This window comes from Filicampus tigris, chromosome 13 (assembly GCF_054856515.1).
Source record: "Filicampus tigris isolate MCC_2025a chromosome 13, RoL_Ftig_1.0, whole genome shotgun sequence".
NCBI lineage: Eukaryota > Metazoa > Chordata > Actinopteri > Syngnathiformes > Syngnathidae > Filicampus > Filicampus tigris.
In genome coordinates, this window is record NC_141229.1 from 8,535,051 (window position 1) to 8,554,730 (window position 19,680).

Genomic DNA, 19,680 nt, shown 5'->3' on the forward strand with positions numbered 1-19,680 from the left:
TGTTAGTTCAGTATAGTGGGAGAAAATGTCACGTTAAGGGATACCGTTGCATTGAAAGTAATCTTTCAATGAATGAAGGTCAAAAACGTCATGGTGTAATCTCCACTACAGCCACAAGATGTCATCCATTCATAGCCAGAGCCCTATGTACAGTCAGTGCATACAAAATGAGGTCCCTCGATGCCAGTTTCTTTTTCTAGTGGTCTGTTCAGTGGTTTATGTTGGATGAACTTCAACATTTTTGGGGGGCGTTATCAGTAACTCCTAATATTTTGTCTTTGACTGACGCAAACAATTCATAAGTGCAACCTGAAATTTCTAACTTCATGTGAATTAATGTCTTGTGGTGAAGCAAACCAATTATTTCAAGTGGCCCTTTAAAAGATAAATACATAAATACAATTTAAAAAAAAAAAACGCTTCTGACCTAATGCAAATAATCCTTTTAGTTCAACCTGAAATTGTTTTTCCTTTTTTACTTCTTTTAAACCATACTATATTTGATTGTTGGAACAAACTTTTTTTTTTTTTAATTGTCTCAAATAAAGATGTCAAGTTTTCATAATTTCACATATTTTCACTCATTCACACCTCAGAGTCTTCAATGTACCTAGCATGCACATTTTTGGAATGCGGGAGGAAACCAAACATCCATGCAGGATCTGGGAGAAGACACAGAAGTGCCAGAATATAGATTTGAACCCACGACTTCGTAATGATGAGGTCGATGTGCCAAGCAGTCATCATACCAGCAATTTAACTAATATAAAATGGAATTAAATGCATTTTTAACAGATTACCAGTCCTCACTGAAAAAGACAACCAAGAAATAAGTATTTTACCTCACAAATTAAAACTTGCATGCTTTAACCCAGTGTTCTGGACATTTGCTACTTCCCCTCTTTTTACAGGTCTGCTATAGGTCATATAAAAAAAAACAAATCCTGGCCACTGTAGCTGCATTATAATAATAAACAAAGAAGAAACAGGTGCAAAAAGGACATGTGTGGATATTTGAGAGACTTTTGGCAGTGATAGCCCCATTCATTGCACTCGCGCATTTCAGTGACAAAGAATCCCTACGCTTTGCTTTGCTCATTGAGACTCTTTTCCACGTACTGTAAGTGAGGAGCATTAGGAATGTGTTTAACTGTTAACATGTACACAGAGAGCTTTGTGTTTGCAGGGGCCCAGGGTCCCCGCCATACATTTTCATGTGTCTACTTCTGACCTCTGGAGGGTAGAGAGGGGCCCTCTCCTTCAAATGGCTCAGCTTTTTGCAGAGTTATAAAAGAAAAACAGAGCAGCACACGTTAACCCCTGACCCTTTGGCGTGACGGATGAGGCGCAACATGCGTGGGCCCAACGTGCACATGGAAAGAATCCAGAGCGCTTTCCTTTGAGGGGTGCACACATTAGATCCAGTTACTGTATTCTTCGTCTTAGGTTGGCACCCCACACTCAGCTGTCTGTTCCCAGCACCTCAAATGACTTCCAGATGAGCAGTGAAGTCAGGACACTTTACTCACACTCAGACAGCATTAACACAAAATTGAAACATTTACTTTGTTAACAAAGATTAAACCTAAACACAAACACAGTCATCCATGTTTTGGTTAGTTAGTTAGTTATTTAACACGTTAAGTAGAGAGGACGTTTACTTGCAAAAACAAAAACAAAAAACAAAACAAACGAAAAAAAAAAAACAGGTTACTTTGTTAATTTCTTGGCAAGTTAAGTAGGTGATTAGCAAATTAACAAAATGTTACCGGTAGTTAGTTCTCGTAAGTAATTTTACTACAAAATAAAGTCATTAATTTAGCATTCTAGTCAGCAAAATGTTTGTGTCCACTGTCCATTAAGCAAGTTTGGTAGGCAGTAGGGCTGGCCCGATACACTTTTGCCCCAATCTGATACGTATTGCTTGGGATTACTTGATACTTGGGTTGCGATCCGATACGTATTGCGATACTTAAAAAATATATATATTAAAAAAACTCAGGCATGTGTTTCCAAAATTTTAACTTAAGTGCCATTTGACATTTATTCAAGTGTCATGATTGAAAAGTGCATAAACTGTTCCAGTAACTGTTCCTGATACACAGGAGTGCAATAAATAAAACTCCATTCAACTTTAAGGACCTCAAATGTTCCAAAAGTACGTTATGGAACATGCAAAACATAACATAAGGTATTGCGAGTATCAATATTTCATCAACGTATCGATACTTAGAATCAGGATAAAAAGTATCATGATACATCGCAAAACAATATTTTGCCACAGCCCTAGTAGTTATTAAGTTAGAGTTGCAGTAATAGTTGAACATCTTTGATAGCTTGTGAGTTTTGTTAACTTGTGAGGGAAAAAAAGTAAGTTAGTTCCTTCGGCAGCTAGTACGTAAGTAAGTAAGAAAAAACAAAGAAGAAGGCTAAATAAGTGAGTAAATGTATGAACAAAATGTTAGTACTGTAGTCTACCTAGGAATTACAGGAGCTAGGTAAGTTAGCAAACGGTTTAGTTGTCTAGTAACTAGTAATTTAGCAAACAATGTTCTTATCCATTTAGTTGATGGTTGCGATTTAGCAAGTCAGCAAAAAAGTGTTAGTTAGTTAGTTAGTTAGTTAGTTAGTTAGTTAGTTAGTTAGTTAGTTAACATGATTGTGGTATGTTTTAATTTACATGAAAGCACAAAGGTGAGATTCAATCTTTTTGATATAATTTTCATTTATATCAAAAAGGTTAGTTAGTTAGTTAGTTCGTAGATTTTGAATGAAAGCACAAAGGTGAGATGCAATGTTAATCTTTTAGTTGTTAATAAGTTAGTTAGCAAGTTAGGCAGCAGTTAATGAATACATAGCAAGTTAGCAATCTAATTAGGCATATAGTTTTCTGTTTTTTTCTGGTTATGATGTCAACAAGTTGGGCAGCTAGTTCTTACTTTGTTGTTGTTGTTTTTTATTGATTTCAATTTACTCTACCATTGATAATGTAGTGGTTGGAAAATTAAGTAGCCAGTAGTTACAGGTATTTAGCTATTTAGTTGGTTGGTTAGCTATCAGATTACGCAAAACAACTTGATCTATACTTTTTCATTGTCATCAGAGTACACACCGCTAATTGCTGAAAATGACACATGCCACATTGTGTTTTGAATGAAGAAATACAGCGATCACAATTGTGGGTTTTTCCCCCTCAAATTTGTTAAACAAATTAATGTTCTCTTTTCACCATTTGGTTCATGATGAAAGCAATTCTATAATCTCAGACTCAACAAATTTTACAGTTCCGTCCATCATCTGATGTCATCCTTTGCATCAACACGATTATTATTTAAATTCCTGAGGTTGTGACAGGGTGCACACTACAACTGTCGAAACTGGCACAGGAAACAATACAGTCGTTCAAACAAACAAACAAACAAACAAACAAACAAATACTAACCTCTACTCTAAACTACATAAATTCTAAACTCAAATCACAATTTGTGCACGATTTTGTCATTTATAGGACAGCAATACTTGTCTTATTTATATTCCTACATTTGAAAATAGATATATCCATACATTTTACTCCTTACTTTGTCCAAATAGGCTTGTTAGTGTTTTTCCTTTCTTCTCAGTAAAAGAAGGAAACTCTTTGGTGTTTGTGCGTATTTTGTGCTGTTTCTTCTTTGTGCCAAATTATCAAAACCGGTAATGTACGACTGACAGTGAAAAAATGCCTTAAAATTGTTGTACTTAAGTTCATTTCAGAGTGGATGGTTTTTTATTAATATTATTTTACCAAAGTACGCAAGTTAAATCCGTAGTTTTACCACAGTCCTTCTTTACATAAATATCTGTACTTCTACTTGAGTACAGTTGAGTACCTTTGCCACCTCTGCTTTGCAATGAAAGCCATCCATTTTCATCTGCCTTGTTCTTGTCACAGCACACCCCGCTGATTGCATAAACCGGCACAAAGCTGATGTGGTTTTCATGAAGTCGGACACTTTTTGTCATCTTATCTTATACTTGACGGCGATTTGCACTAAATGACTTGGACTATATTTTGGTTTATGTATTCGTTTATCTGGCTGGGGTCTCCTTATGGGTTTGTAGGTGATGCAAAAGACGGGATTGTTTTGGGGTTGATTCTTGGATTTACTGCCTAAAACTCCAAGTTTTTTTTGACCATCACAGTTTGTCTACATGAAGCCTTCTCTCCCATAGATGCTGACATGTGAAGGGGTTACAACGCCAAAGCGGAAGTTAACAAACCTCAGGGGCCTCATACATGTCAAACCTCAACCAACTTCAGAGTGTTTGTGAAACACAAGTCGGAACGCCATGTGCAGCAGGCTAATTAACATTTCATCTACTTGATGCTGATCGAAGAGGTGCTGCTGGTGGAAGGGGTGGGGAGGGTTAGGGGGTAATCTGTGCACTAAGTCTCCAATACATTTGTGTCGATATATGACTCACAATAATAGGATCATGTGTGATTATCCTGATTTGGTTGTAAGTGGTACAAAGGCTTAGGAGGAGGTGGCGGTGGTGAATGCGGCTTCTTCGCTGCAGATACACACTTGCAGGGATTGTCATTATGTACTCCTGCACAGTACAGGAGAGAAGCGTTTACAAAGATAACAATGCTCAGTTTTGAGGTATTCATTCATGTGTTTATAATTGTGGTTTGCAGGGGTATAGAAGTCCGCTGTCTCATGCTGTTTCTTGTATTCTGGGCAGCTTATTTAACTTATTTACAGAGGGCCAAAATATTAGGAACACATCTCATGTTGAAAAATCATCCCTTCAAAATATGTGTCTATTTAATAAAAGGAAAGCAATATATTTATTTCTTTACCAAGTATTGTTTTTGAATATTCATATAAAACAGAATATGTATTTATTCAAAATAAAAGTATGAGATAATGTATATTTCAGAATACTGATTTATTTTTTTAAATAATTATTTTTTAAATCACTTTGAAAAACAATGGAGCTCTTCTCATGCATGCACACTATTTAAAAACCTTTGAGAATACTTATTAAATGTTTATTTTGAAACCATTTCAAAACAAGTCATTATTTGCAAAATGCATATATTTATTTCAGTATACTTATACATGTAAAATACTTATTAATAACAGCAGTAGTCACTTATTTAAAACATCTAATTTAATATGTATTTGAGAATACATACTTTAAAATCTTAAAACACATCTTTATTTAAAATACATTTATTTCAGAATATTTCAATTACCTAAATGTGCAGTTATCAATAAATTTGAGTATTTTCAGCATGACACTGATCAGTTGTAGTGGTCTCTCACCTAGATTGCTGACATATTTGCTACATTTGGCACATATACACAAGTGTGCTTCAACACCCTCCAAAAATACTGTTATCATAAAAAAATCTTCCACAATGTCTGTACCCCAACAAACAGCTTCAATAAGTGCACCAGATTAAAAAAAAAAAAGCATTTCTGCAGGAATGCATGCAGAGGCCTGTTTTGTTTTATTGTACAGGAAATTGAGGATTCGTCCTTTTGTTTTCTTATACGAAAAAAAACAACTTAAAAATCCAAACAGAACATTGTTTTATAAGTGCAAAGTGGCGTGTGATTAGAAACAGCAGCTTGTCAGCAAGAACAAGAAAACAGCTATTAAAAACAAGAATGAGCAACAGTGTGTAGAGGTAGATGAAGACATTTTATTGTATGAAAAAATATACGCATAAAAGCACACACACGCACATACACACAGTCTATATGTACAAAAGGTGATATGGACAAGAGAACAGCAAACGAAGCTCCTCAGGATCTCATACATCAGTACCGGTTCTCCGGACGTACGCCGTTTCAGAACCGAACTTCACAACAATACCGAGGAGCGCATGCAGTGACGCGCACTTGTCCACATCGCAAGTTAAACGCAAACTAACCTTTTTTTTGCAGGTATATTCCAAAAACGGCGTGGTGGGAGGCTCATACACAAACAAAATACTATAGTAGGATTCAAGAGAAGTTTTCTACCCCAAAATGTGCAGCATTTCAGTTGTTTTCTAGCAGCTCTACATGCGTCTACACGTGAATGACCAGACTGCTGCCTCGCACCAGCCTCTCCCGGTACCGCTGCAGCCAGTCTCTGAGCTCAGAGATCCGGTAGCCCTCGGGTCCCCTGCCCCCCTGGTAAACGATCTTGCCCTCCTGCAGGATGTACAGTCTGTCGAAGTAAGCGCCGTAGGCGGCGATGCAGGGGTTCTCCATGCCGTCGACCACCACCGGACACCCTGGCGCCTCGGAGCGCATGAGCTGCGCCGCGTGGAGCCGGTCCTCCAGGCAGCGATGCTTGGGGATCTGATATGGCGCGTCGGTGCTGACCCAGCCGTCCGAGGGGTGCGCTTCCTCGATGTACACCAGCACCGAGTCGGCGATATCGGCGTGGTCCAGCACCAGCCCCTGGAACGCCTTGAGACGCGCCATGAAGGGGGGTCAAGTGCAGCTGCCGAAGTTGAGGATGAGCGGTCTCCTCTCGCGGGCGAAGTCCAGGATGCGCCCGCAGCGCTCGTCCTCCAGCCGCACCACCTCCGTGTTGGGCGCGCCGCGCCCGAGGTGCGCCGCCTTGAGGAGGTCCAGCTTGTGTCCGTGCCACACCGCCTTGAGGGAGTCCAGCGTGAAGAAGCGGTTGGAGTCGGAGATGCACAGAGGAGGGTCCATGGCGTCGCTCTCCTCCCGCTCCTTCATCCGGAGGAAAAACCTCCTCCGGATGCACAGAAAGTCGAGGAGCCAGAACATGAGCGCGGCCAGCAGGAAGCGGGGCAGAAGCACCAGGCACACCAGCGCGTTCTTGACGGCCTTCATGGTGTTCATCGTGCGCCCAACCCCCCGCTAAACCCCCCTAAAAATGTGTGCCGGCCGGCTTCAAGTTGGGTGACTTGCAACTTCCCCTCTTTTTATAGCAGCCACAGGTCTCAATGATGCACACCCCGCCTCCTGCACAGCGGGGCCGAGGCCTCATGGCCTGGATTACCTTCTGTCAACTCCGCTGCTTTGAGCCGCTGCCAGACAACATGCAGGCAAATGATGAGACCCCTCAAAGTGAAAAGTCCCCCAAAAAAAACATGCTCCAGTCGTGCATCATGTGTGACAACAACCTCAAAGGCGAGAGCATTGTTACTCGCTGGCTGCTGCAAACCAAACGATGGGTTAAGTCGGGTAAAGTCAGTTGAACATCATTGATCCCTCCCTGCAGAGACAATACGTGCAATTTTGCCTCATTAAGCCGCCTTGACAATATTTGAAGGGACGAGGGCATGCACATCTATAGCAGACATGGGCAACTTAAATCATGGAGAGGGGCACAATTTTTCATCAGCGCTACTGGGGCATCACATATGACCATGCATTTCCGAACCAGATGCATGTCAAAAATGCCATTCTAAATATGCACGGAAAGACATGCATGATCTGTTTTTTGATTGAACCAATGTGCATCACAGTATCTTAATATATTTCATGAATTCATGTTCAATGCAGGTTCTAGACTTCAACAACAAAGGGTTTGAACAATCAAAAATAACCACATACTGTACTGTGAGTAGTTTTTCCATGTAGTGTAAAGGGCACTCCTTCATACAAAGTACCATTCAAGGACAGCACAAAACTGCTGAATAACAAACTAATATTAAGTGCAAGAGCTCATTTTGTGCAGTTTTTCACAAAAATCAACTCACTCAAAATTCTAATATTCAGGTACAGCACTGTGTTTTTTGTCTGCATATTCTTCATCTGCTCCTGTCTTTGAGCGGTTGACAAACACGTTTTGGTGCATTACTGCCACCTTCTGAATTGGAGTGCGGGCCCGCAAAATACCATTTCACAACCTCCTAACCCTACTCTTTCCAAAAAAATAAAAAAGGAAATGTAAAACTTAACTTGCAAAAACTTCTCTGTAAAACTGTCAGACGTCAGCGACGGGCAGACGGACCGGTTCGGCAGTCAGACGGAATGCCCACCTCTGCAAACTAGTTCATTGCATCACACCTCGAAAACCTCATACGCCGGGACCGTCCTAAACCGAGGAGCTACCAAAACAATAAAAAGAGTCCAATTAACTATGAGGACACTTGAGTCCTGTTTCTTTGAATGTCTGCTGACTTTTCATAAACTCCTATTAAGATTCATCTCGCGTTCGACTTCTCTTAACAAGTCCTTAAAGTTTTCTGTTAATGTGTTTAAATGTTTTGTTTTTTGTTAGCTACTTTTGTTTTCTCTGCTTTGTTTTTGAATGGTGTTAACTGTTGTGTTTGTAAATGCCTGTAGCTGTTGTGTCTTTGCTTATGTGAAGCACATTGAGTAGGCATGTGTATGAAATGTGTTATATAAATAAAACTGCCTTGCAATGCTGAGGTTGCTCCTTCATTTTGGAATGTCACAAAAAAGCCCCCCCAAAAAGTAAAACACACAAGTTAATTATGTGCAACGTCATGCAGAAGAATTTTAACTATTTTATAGAACGTACAACTTCAAAAGAGCTCAAATTTCGGCGATATGCTAATGTCAATTGATTATTGATGGGTAAAAAAATGTGAAATAAATCTCAAGCAGCATGATTTTTTTTGTTTCGTTTACCCCTTTCCCATCTACGCATGATTTTGGACTCTAAATTCTTTCATATCCTCAGCGTGTGTGTTTCTTGTGAATGTCAACTAAAGGAACATTAGCATTTCAAAGAAATAGTCCACACACACACACACACGCACGGAAAAAGGCACAACATTTTCTTTAAAAAAGTCAGATGGTGTTGTGCGTGTTTTAGAGCTTAAAGCCAACATCAAGACTTATTTGATATTTGTATGACCAAAAGAAACACGAAAAAGAAAACATGTGCTCGTAAATAGCACAACACTAATCAAAAATATTGTTTGGTGCCACACTAAAGGCATGAAAACAGAATTAACTTATGTTAATAATTACGTTTTTTCTTTTTTTTTTTAAATTATCTGTTACGCAATGAATACGCACTCGTGAATGGCTTTGAAACTAATCATCCGGACGAGACACTGATTGGCTGGTAAATAAGTAAGACCACTGGTTTAAGAGGCTGAAACTAATAATCAGCCCCAAATACGAAGAGACTCGTAACACCAAATGAATCAACAAAATTATTCAATGATTTGTCATAAAACTTCACAATTGAAAAAGAATTTCAACTATCTTACACACGCAAGAACGTAGATGAGGAGAATTGCTTGGATTCCTATTCTTGGTCTTGCAGTTTGTGTCCCATTCAAAAATGTTTGAATGACAAACTAAGGTCTGAGGATGCCTTGCAGGAACAGGAAGTCTGACACACTAACACTCAGGAAATTACTCCAATAAAAACACTATATGATTAAACAATGAAACGAGATGTTTATTGAAGGACTGTCATTTTCCAGTTAAACTATTTCTGTCTAGTTTTACTGCTGAGGAACAGGAACAGAGAGTCTGCAGGAACAGGAAGCCCAACAAAGAGAAAGAGAGTTTAGTGAATTAAATCACTGCACATTAGGGCTGTGCACGAATCGGTGGTGACTCTAACAGCGATGCGAATTGGCCATTAAAAACGGATGCCGAATCTGAATTTTCAGATTCAAGTGTGCCAGTGTCATGGGAATATTGAAATGGCAACATATGTGATGTAATACGTATGTGGGGGGTGCACGGCATCGTGTGAAGAGTGCTCTTCAAGAGTGACACCCGAAAGTGTTTGTACGTACAGTATATGAGAATGTTTAGCTGGCTAATGACAATTAAATGAAACTGTGAAGCAATCATTAAATAAACCCCATCTAGTCTTTGTCGTTTACTTCGCTGTTGGCCTCTGATGCCATCCTACCGCGAAGTTTGAAAACTTGGGACATTTAAGATGAACCATCCCAGGTAAGCTTAGCTAGCTAGCTAGTACTACAGACAGAACATGGATGTGGGGCAGCTGTGGCCATGTGGTTAAGATCACCTGCCACTGTGGGGACCAACCACCCCAGGACAGCTGCAGTGTCCTTGAGCAAGACACCAAAACCCTGAACTGTTCCCCAGGCTTAAGCAGGCCCTGGTCCAAGTGTGTGCTTGCTGAGATGGTTCGAATGCAGAGGTCAAATTTCATGTACATGAGTGGACATGACAAAAAAAAAAAAGATCCATCTATTGATTGAAAACTTAACCAAAAGCCAAAAAGAAAAAAAAAACACCCAGCGTTCTGACTTTCGCCAGTGTACGGCGAGGGATCCTGGAGGTGAAAGTAAGTTATTTTATACTGAGTAGGAAAACCTTCCCGTAGTTGCGTTGGCACCTCGGTGTACACTCCGATAGGTTTTCAAAAAAGTCAATATGAGGCTTGGTAAAGTGATTTGGACAACAAATCGTGTAAATAAAGTGGTATATAAGTGCACTTAGGGGTGGGCGATATGACGGTATTAGATCGTTAAGCGGTTTAACGTGTTCACGATCTCACAAAGCCGAAAGATCGTTTGATCATCTACATGGCAGATTCTAAACAGTTTAGCTCTAAGGCGGTGCAAAGCCGCTGACGCGTATACCCGACCAACCAATCACAGCACGCACTTTGCACCGTACGTGACACTCCCCGCCTCCCCGTTTGTTTGTATAGCGGGGAGCTAAAGGGGAAAGTCACCACGAAGCAGAGTTGGTCCTGAAAAGGAACTCCACATCCACGGTGTCGATTTTAGAGAGTCCAAATTAATCTTAAAAAAACGATGTGAAAAAGAATCATGATAAAATCATGATCGTGATTTGATTTTTTTAAAATCGTGATTTGATATTTTTGCCATATCGCCCACCCCTAAGTACACTCCATTTACCATTATGATCAAATTAGATTTTTCATTTTTGGGACGATGGCGTGCTTTTGAGCAAAAATACAATTAGCAGGGACCCATTGATTCAGGGTTCATTGTTTAAAATGGTAAACGAATAGCGAACATCAATTTGTGTGCGAGTCCAAGCTCTACTGCACACGAATAGGAACGTAGGGCCAGAAGAAACAGAAAGTCAGACAGAGTTGCATAAAGGAAATTACTCCAAAAAGAGCACATTATTAGGCAAACGTCATTTGTTCGTATCCAGCCCCGGCCTTCCCGTGTGGAGTTAGCATGTCCTGCTCGTTCCTGTGTGGGTTTCCTCCGGGTAATCCGGTTTCTTCCCACATTCCAAAAACATGCATGGTAGGTTAATTGAACACTCAAAATTGCCCCTAGGTGTGACTGTGAATGTGAATGTTTGTTTGCCTCTGTGTGCCCTGCGATTGTCTGGCAACCAGTTCAGGGTGTACCCCGCCTACTGCCCGAAGACAGCTGGGATAGGCTCCAGCACGCCCGCGACCTTAGTGAGGATAAGCGGTTAGGATAATGGATGGATGGAGCACATTATTTGATGCAAGTTTAGTCATAGATTTTCTTTTCCTAATTAAATCAATGCTCAGGAACAGGAAGGGAGAGTCATCCAGACTCACACCTAGGACATGACTCCAACAGCATGACACGCACCGTAGACATTTCCATTCCCAAGGACTTGCTTTAAGGCAAACTGGTCACTCAGAACTGCATTACAATGATGTCTGCAGAAGACCTCAGACTCTTGAAGACTCTGTTGCCTCCATAGGGCAACAGAAGCAAAATTAGCCCGCAGACAGGACCTCTGCCAGAGTTCCATCTATTACTAACTAGGGCTGGCATGATTAGTCGACTAATCACGACGACGTCGACGATCAAATTTGTCAACAATTAATTTTAATCGTCAACGTGTCGTTTGGTTATATATTTATTTAATTGGCACATTGTTTTTCTTTCGAGACTGCCGCGTCTCGCTCTTCTCCCGGGGGCTGTTTTCGCACATGCGCAGTGGTGGTAATCCGGGTGATGTAAACAGAAGCGTTGTGGGTAAAGTAGTGTAAGCCTGACACTGTAAGGGCTAATTCGTGTTGGCAACAGAGTCCGAGAGATACGGCGCATTTCACCAAATATACTCAATACAATGCAAACCTGCCTTTCATGGCAGCATGATGGGGATGCCCAATCATTTTAAAAAAGGAAGCAAGTTATGGCTTATGCTTGATTTCATATCTGACATAGGTACAGTTGTGTCTAGAAGCTAGCTGCAGTTAGCATCATCAAGGGCATATTAACCCATCAAAAAAACAAAACCGTTTTCCCGAAAAGACACAATGACATCAATGTAAAATTGATGATCACATCTGTGTTTTAAAGTTAACTAAACAATGAACAAAGAGATAAAATAAACAATAATAGACACACATATGTCATGTAGAAGACATAATGGTGTACATGTTTCTTGTTTTTTGTAGTTTAAATTGTTATATTTAAGTCAAATTTTGTAGTTTATATGACAAATACATATATATTTCAAGTAGAGATTAGACTGAATTGGTACAATGTATAATATTTCCGGGGAAAAAAAAAAGAAATATCCTACCTGATTTTAATTTTCATTTTACACCTCACGAGGGCGCATTGGATGATATGTTGGATTGCTATATTTAAGTCAAATTTTGTAGTTTATATGACAAATACATATATATTTCAAGTAGAGATTAGATTGAATTGGTACAATGTATAATATTTCTGGGGGAAAAAAAAAAAGAAATATCCTACCTGATTTTAATTTTCATTTTACACCTCACGAGGGCGCATTGGATGATATGTTGGATTGTTATATTTAAGTCAAATTTTGTAGTTTATATGACAAATACATATGTATTTCAAGTAGAGATTAGACTGAATTGGTACAATGTATAATATTTCTGGGGGAAAAAAAAAAGAAATATTCTACCTGATTTTAATTTTCATTTTACACCTCACGAGGGCGCATTGGATGATATGTTGGATTTCGGCATTTGTTTGTTCATTTTATATTATTTGTGTGCATTTTTGGTGTGTGCGCCTCAACCTGGGTTAATAGATATTCTATGTATTAAGGTGAGAATCCTCAATGATAACATTTGAAAATTGTGAAAACCCTTCTCTATTATGCTGTCTGTTTCTTATCAACAATGGATAACATTTCAATCTTTCTATGAATATGCCCAGATAGTTGAGGACCATGGGCATGTGGTCTTGTAGAGAACCTTCGTTTCAGTCACCCACAAACTCACTACTCTTTGGGAATCATCACCACAAAAAAGCACAACAGACGACATGCATCCTGGGGCACCATACAGTAACAATATATATATATATATATATATATATATATATATATATATATATATATATATATATATATATATATATATATATATATATATATATATATATATATATATACACACACAGTATATATATATATATGTATATATATATATATATATATATATATACACACACAGTATATATATATATGTATATATATATATACACACAGTATATATATATATATATATATATATACACACAGTATATATATATATATATATATATATATATATATACACATATACATAAACATATACATATACACATACACACCCCCGCCCACACACACCAAAAAATTTAAATTGAACGATTTGATTTAGTTTGATTCAGTGGGATTACCATTTAACATTCCATTCCATTCCATATTATACAGCTGTAGCTTTTGTCATGTTTATTAATATGTAACAAAAGCTCTCCAAAGCCCAAAATTTCCTAATTATTAAATTTCAAAGAAAGAACAAAGCATGAGCAATGACAATTGATTTATACCAATTTATAGCCGGTATGCATCTCATGAAAGATGATTCTTGATATACGGGGTGCGATAGAATGGGATGGGATACATCTATCCATCCATTATCCGCTTATCCCCTTGAAGGTCGTGGGCATTCTGGAGCCTATAACAGCTGTCTTCGGCAATTCAATTTCAAAAATATCCTTTGTTCACAAGAATTTGCGGCTAAGAGTCATAACTATCAAGACAACCACAATGGAACAAAAGCAGGATGTTGAAGCATACAAAAATCAAACAAGCAACAGCACAAAACATAACAGAAGCAACAGTGGTGCTCAGTCATCCACATGATTGATGACAGTCAACTCATACGATCATGACACTGATACACAACACTTTCTATTGAAATACAAACATGTTTGGACAGAGTCTGCAAAGAAAGTCTGCTTACTTCCCCGTAATTTATAGATATTCCTCCTCTTATCATCTTCAACATTACATGAAGTGTAGGGGGAAAAAAAAATCCCTCAAAAGCATGCATGCTGATTTAATCCTTTAATTCTGTCAGAGATGAGGTTCTAGTGAGGTGTACTGTTGCCTGGCGTGATATGATGACATCATGTATGATGAGGATTCCAGCTCCAAAAAGTCTGAGGTATTTCAGCAAAAGCTTTCAAATTGTGGAAATTAAAGATATGACTATTGTAGCAGTAATCAGCTTTGAATATGTTGACGAAAACTGATGCCCACTTCCTGATGTAGATCAAACAGAAAATTTGTGATTAGAAAATTATGCTTGCTAAAAACCTTGTTTCAACAACTTATTTCCCTAACCACGGCACATGATTTCCCCTTACATTTGATCAAAGCCCGTATCCCACTGAGCAGCAAATATGTGTTTGTGAGCGTAGTGAATGTTGATTTTTCATCAGGGTTCGTTCAAAGTCGCAAATGGTCGCAAATACGTTTGCAAACAGTTTTAACGGTTGCAAACATTTTTACTTGTCGCCAAGGAATTTTGAACGTGAACATAGTTTAAAAAAAAAAACATTTACAATGACACAATTCACGATACTGAGATAATATACTCTGAATGGTCGATGCACACGATTATCATTATTCCATACAGGGAGGGGATCCTAGCGTAAAAAAAGCACTGGTAACAGTTTTTTTCAGTGACAAAATAACAGAAGTTGTCAGTAACACTGGCAACGTAAGATGGCTGCCCTCTGGCTTCAGCCGCGAGGGGCCTATTGATAGTCCATTCATATAATATATAAATATATGAATGACGTACATCCGTGTATTATTACGCTAACCCTAACCTAGAATATATCCCAGACTATTTTTGTGCCTGAACATAATGTCCTCTATAACTTGGTTGTGTTTACGATGTTTATCCTCCTGAATAAACTAGAAAACTAGAAAATCTGTGTTTCATATCAATAAAGTTGACATCCTAAACATACTGTACACTGCACCATGACCCCATGCATTCAAGTCATGCAGGAGACTGTTCAGCGTCTACGTTTTCACATCTGGACACACACATTAGTCATTACTGGATCAAGGCCAATCACTGTGCTTATTTAACAAAAGCATTCGGGATCGAGCCAGCACATGGTAGATTGGTTAAACCATAATCTTTAGTTACAGTAAATCCATGTCATATTTGACTGCCGGCTGGAAGCCAGACATGCGGGAAAGATGTAAATTGTCTGCGCCATGACTCACACAACAGACGGCGGGAGTCCAACAGGGGCTCCCTATCACTGTTGCAGGATTTTCTTAATTTAGTAGCCAATTAAAATTCAGCTGTTAAGAATATGTCTATGTTATGAATCTTCCAATTGCTGGACAACCGCCATCTTTTAGCCATAAAATTCATGCCACCTTGGAGGTGCTGGGCTGTGACAAATGACTTTGTCACTTACTGCTAGGTTCAAAAAGCTTTCACAACTAACACTATACTCTAAGGGGAATATTATTCCGTTTATATATAAAAAATGTTTTAAAAAAAACCCATTTCAGACAGAAGGAGGAAAGGATGGCAGAAGGAAGAAAGCTCCTTGAGACTGAGAAAGACAACTGTAAAGACACCAACAGCTGACCGGAATATTCTCCCCCCCCCCAGACTTCCACATTTGTTGCTCTTTTTTTGATGAACATTTGAACATACTGTATTTGTTCTATCCCTTTAAGTCCGGTTTCCCTCCCACTCCTTCATCGCCCCCTCCTGCATCGATGCATCTGTATCATCTAAACCGTCTTTGCCTTCTCAAAAGAAAATAGGAGAAAAAAAGTTCCCACCTGCTGTGACCAAATTTGCTTTGAGGAATTACTCTTTTGTTGCCACGGCTGTGAACACCGAGAGGCGTATTCTCTAACCTTCTTACTTTTACCTCCTATAAACTTTACTGGAGTTCTTGGCAGCGGCTTGTGGGTTCATGCGAGGACAATGCAGATCTGGGAAAGGAGCTTTTTTTTTTTTTTTCTTTTTTTTGCGGGTGCTTACTTATTGACGTGGCTGGGTTCCAGCAACCACAACTGATGAAATATCTCAACGAGTACCCAGCAAAACAGATTTATAACTAGCTTCAATTCTGCCCCTTTCCCTTTCAAGTCTCCCACCTTGAACAGACAAGAATGGCGGATAAGAATACTCGACTTCACCTTCCACAACCCTGTCTAAATCAAAGAGCACAAGTGTTTACGCTCAACTTGAATGAACTGCTTTTATTTGCCTGTGGGTTGTTTGTACAGTATCTCTGCAACTCACCTGTCAATGAGGGATGGACTAACATGTTATTATAATCTGTTTCATCTCGCTAGTCACTTCACGCTGATAGTAGTGTTGGACATTTCTTTGACTGATTAAAAAAAACAAAAAACTCTGAAATAAACCTCACAAATAAATAAACATGGTTTGACAAACTGGGATGTTAATGGATACAATACATGCCCTTTTTTGGGACCAAATGCTTCATGGTCTACAACAAATAGGGCTCAACATTCGTAGACTGTGCAGGCGCGCTTGACGAAAAACTGATGCAGCTGGATTTACGTGCCTGTGCAAGCCCCGTTTAGTGTGTTTGGGAATTTGGCTGATGGATCTGCGCCATGCTGGGCATTCCAGCGTACTGAGGGTGCTTCATTTGACAGGTTCTCGGTGCACCTGACAATTTGGTGATGCAAAGTATGCTAAACATGACGCGTGTTGGAACCAGGTCTAAGTACTGGCGCAGGTAGCGTAATGTGATTTTGGTGAATTTGCTCGAGGCACAGGCAGACAGATTTCGAGCTCTGCAGATATACGTGGTGGACGTCATTGTATTTCATTCATAAATATGAAAACAGTATGCATCAAGCCCTCTGAATCATTGCAAAAATCAATCCATTGAACAAATTCTTTTTTTATCATCTTTATTACATTTTTAAAATCACTCCCCTTGGTACCGGCACTGAAATGGGAGGGCGGGCCTCACCCAGTGAAAAGATACTATCGGGGTGGATGGCGAGCTCCAAGTGCCCACTTCACAAACGTGATCTGTGATTTTAAAGGGAATGAAGAGCCTATTTGGTTGGCGGTGAACCAAGTCGACTTTGTTCACGCCCACAACGGCGCCAAGCTGCGTGCATCTGTGAAAATACCAACACTTGGTGTAGCCCGCCCCTGTGCACAGTTAGACCACGCTTCATGCCAGACGCCTGCGAGGCATGAAGTCCTTAGAATGCATTAGCTCCTTCAACGCTTAACAGATTTGTACATATCATCACAGAGTAACTCTCAATTTGATATCATTGCACTATTTTGCCAACGATACCAATAGTATTATACAGCGATTGCGCAATAATCGATGCATTGTAAGACACCCATTCATGATTCATGACAACATCCATGAAGAAAGGACATTTTTTTATGAAAACACTCATCTTCCACTATATACACGGTACAATCTTAAACATTAAGATTAGTATATTACAGTTTATGTAAAAAAATGGACTAATATGGGGTGATGCAGTGAAATGGCGAGAAACAAGGCAGACTAGGCAGAACAAATAAGCTACATAGCGCCACGAACACAACCATATATATAACAGTGAGGAGTGATCACATCTTTGTCTACAAAAGTGCTAACCACTATAAAAGGTGTCCTCTCCAGTAATGTAAAGTCTTCTCTAATTATGCATTTACAACGTGGTTGGAAAGACCGATAGGTGCTGTAGTTTTGGTTATCAACACAGTTCAAAATGCCTCATTAGTTAACAATAGTCCATCTGCTGTTACGTTTATCACTATCATTACCTTTATGAAGATGGCAAACACCAGTTTTGTAGTTTGCTGTACTCTTTTTACTGAACAGGAGCCGCAGTACAATTCAATATCACGCCGCGTAGTATCCTATAGTAATAAAAAGTAGTCCCCCTCACTTTAGAACGGATTGTATGATTGGCTTGAGCAAATACATAACAATTCCTCGCTTCCAGCTTTGATATACTCGTCAAACATGTACTACTATGCACAGAAATGCAGTTGAAACATGTGACTTGTAAATTGAATTGGATACATTTACTATTAGCAAACAATGTCAAATGTGTTCTTTAACAGTTTAGTGTCACATTAACTGTGAACCTTTTTTTTTTTCGATACAAAGGCAAAAACAGTTCCTCCTTAGCGGATTATAAATCAAGTCTCCACGGGGATTTGCGGTTAGTCTCAGGGTATCTGCATCCCGGTGGATTGGCAAGGTTTGTCACAGGTTGGGCAACCGCCACAGTCCCCGGCAGTGTGAAAATATCACTCTCAGCCGTGGGTGTGTTTGGTGTCTGAGGACTTTCCTCTACGTCAGCAGATACAGTTGAAATTGCAGGCCTTGCAGGTCTCCATTTGATGCATCCAAGAGCTGGTCAACATGCCTTCGCCATATAACATCAGGCTCTACACTCACAGTATATGACAGCGGTTCTGTTCGTGATCGAATCTCAGAAGACTGCCACTTGTCACTGGGATTTCATCTCTGGCAAGGACTTTTTGGCCAACTTCAAACGTTCTCAATTTTGGTTGCAATTGAGTTAAGGAATAATGTTTGTCTTGGACATGTTTGCGGATGTCAGGCTTCAGTAGATCCAGGCGTAACATTAAATTTCTTCCCATGAACAACATTGCAGGTGACTAACCAGTTTTGGCGTGTGCTGTGTTTCTGTAAGCCATTCGAAAGTGTGCCATTTTCTGTCGCAGAGGCATTTCGTCCTTCCTGCTTGATTTCATGGACTGCTTTTGAACAAAACGCTCAGCCAGCCCATTAGTACCTGGGTGGTGAGGAGCAGAGCAGAGGTTATGTCCCTTATCACATTGCTTTTAAGGAAAGTCTGGAAGTCCTCACTAGTAAATTGGGCACCATGGTCACTTAGTTGCAGAGGGAAACCCGTACAGGCAAAAAGCATTTGCAGCAGGTTAATAGTCTTTGCAGAAGTAGCTTTCTTTACAGCGAAGACTTCAGGCCACTTTGAGTGTGCATCACCAACAATGACAAACATGTGGATCATGAAGGCTCCCAGCATAATCCAGACGTATGCACTGCCAGGGAGCCACTGTCCATTCCCGTGTGTGAACGGGTGCAAGTTGGGGTTGACGTCGGGTCTGATGACACGCCGTGCATGACTTGACAAGATCGTCAATTTGCTTTTGAAGGCCGCGCCACCATACATAGCTCCTTGCTAGACTTTTCATTTTGACTACACCCATATGACCATCATGCAAAGGAGCAAGCACTTCAGGTTGCAGCTTCTGTGGCACAATATGTTGGTGATCCGTGATCAAGTATTGTTGTTTTAAGAGTTGCGTTCGGCAGATGTTAAGGGGGGAAGTCAACCCAAAATTATTTTTTTCAAGAATATGTTCTATGCAAGCCCACTAGTTGAAACAAGGCATTCTGATAAATATTGCGTTTGTTGAATATGAGTTAAT

The 19,680-nt window shown here is 39.6% G+C and overlaps 2 protein-coding genes across 2 annotated transcripts in view; both read right to left on the reverse strand.

Moving 5' to 3' along the window:
- The window catches only part of begain (brain-enriched guanylate kinase-associated), a 133,800-nt gene that overhangs the window by 86,363 nt on the left and 27,757 nt on the right, over nucleotides 1-19,680 (reverse strand). The gene's annotated exons all lie outside the window — the stretch shown is intronic.
- The window catches only part of dio3a (iodothyronine deiodinase 3a), a 39,853-nt gene continuing 25,531 nt past the window's right edge, over nucleotides 5,359-19,680 (reverse strand). Inside the window, exon 2 of the mRNA XM_086048912.1 lies at nucleotides 5,359-7,045. Coding sequence (XP_085905038.1) covers nucleotides 6,069-6,857 — 789 coding nt within the window. The 5' untranslated portion in view covers nucleotides 6,858-7,045 and the 3' untranslated portion in view covers nucleotides 5,359-6,068. The remainder of the gene's footprint in view (nucleotides 7,046-19,680) is intronic.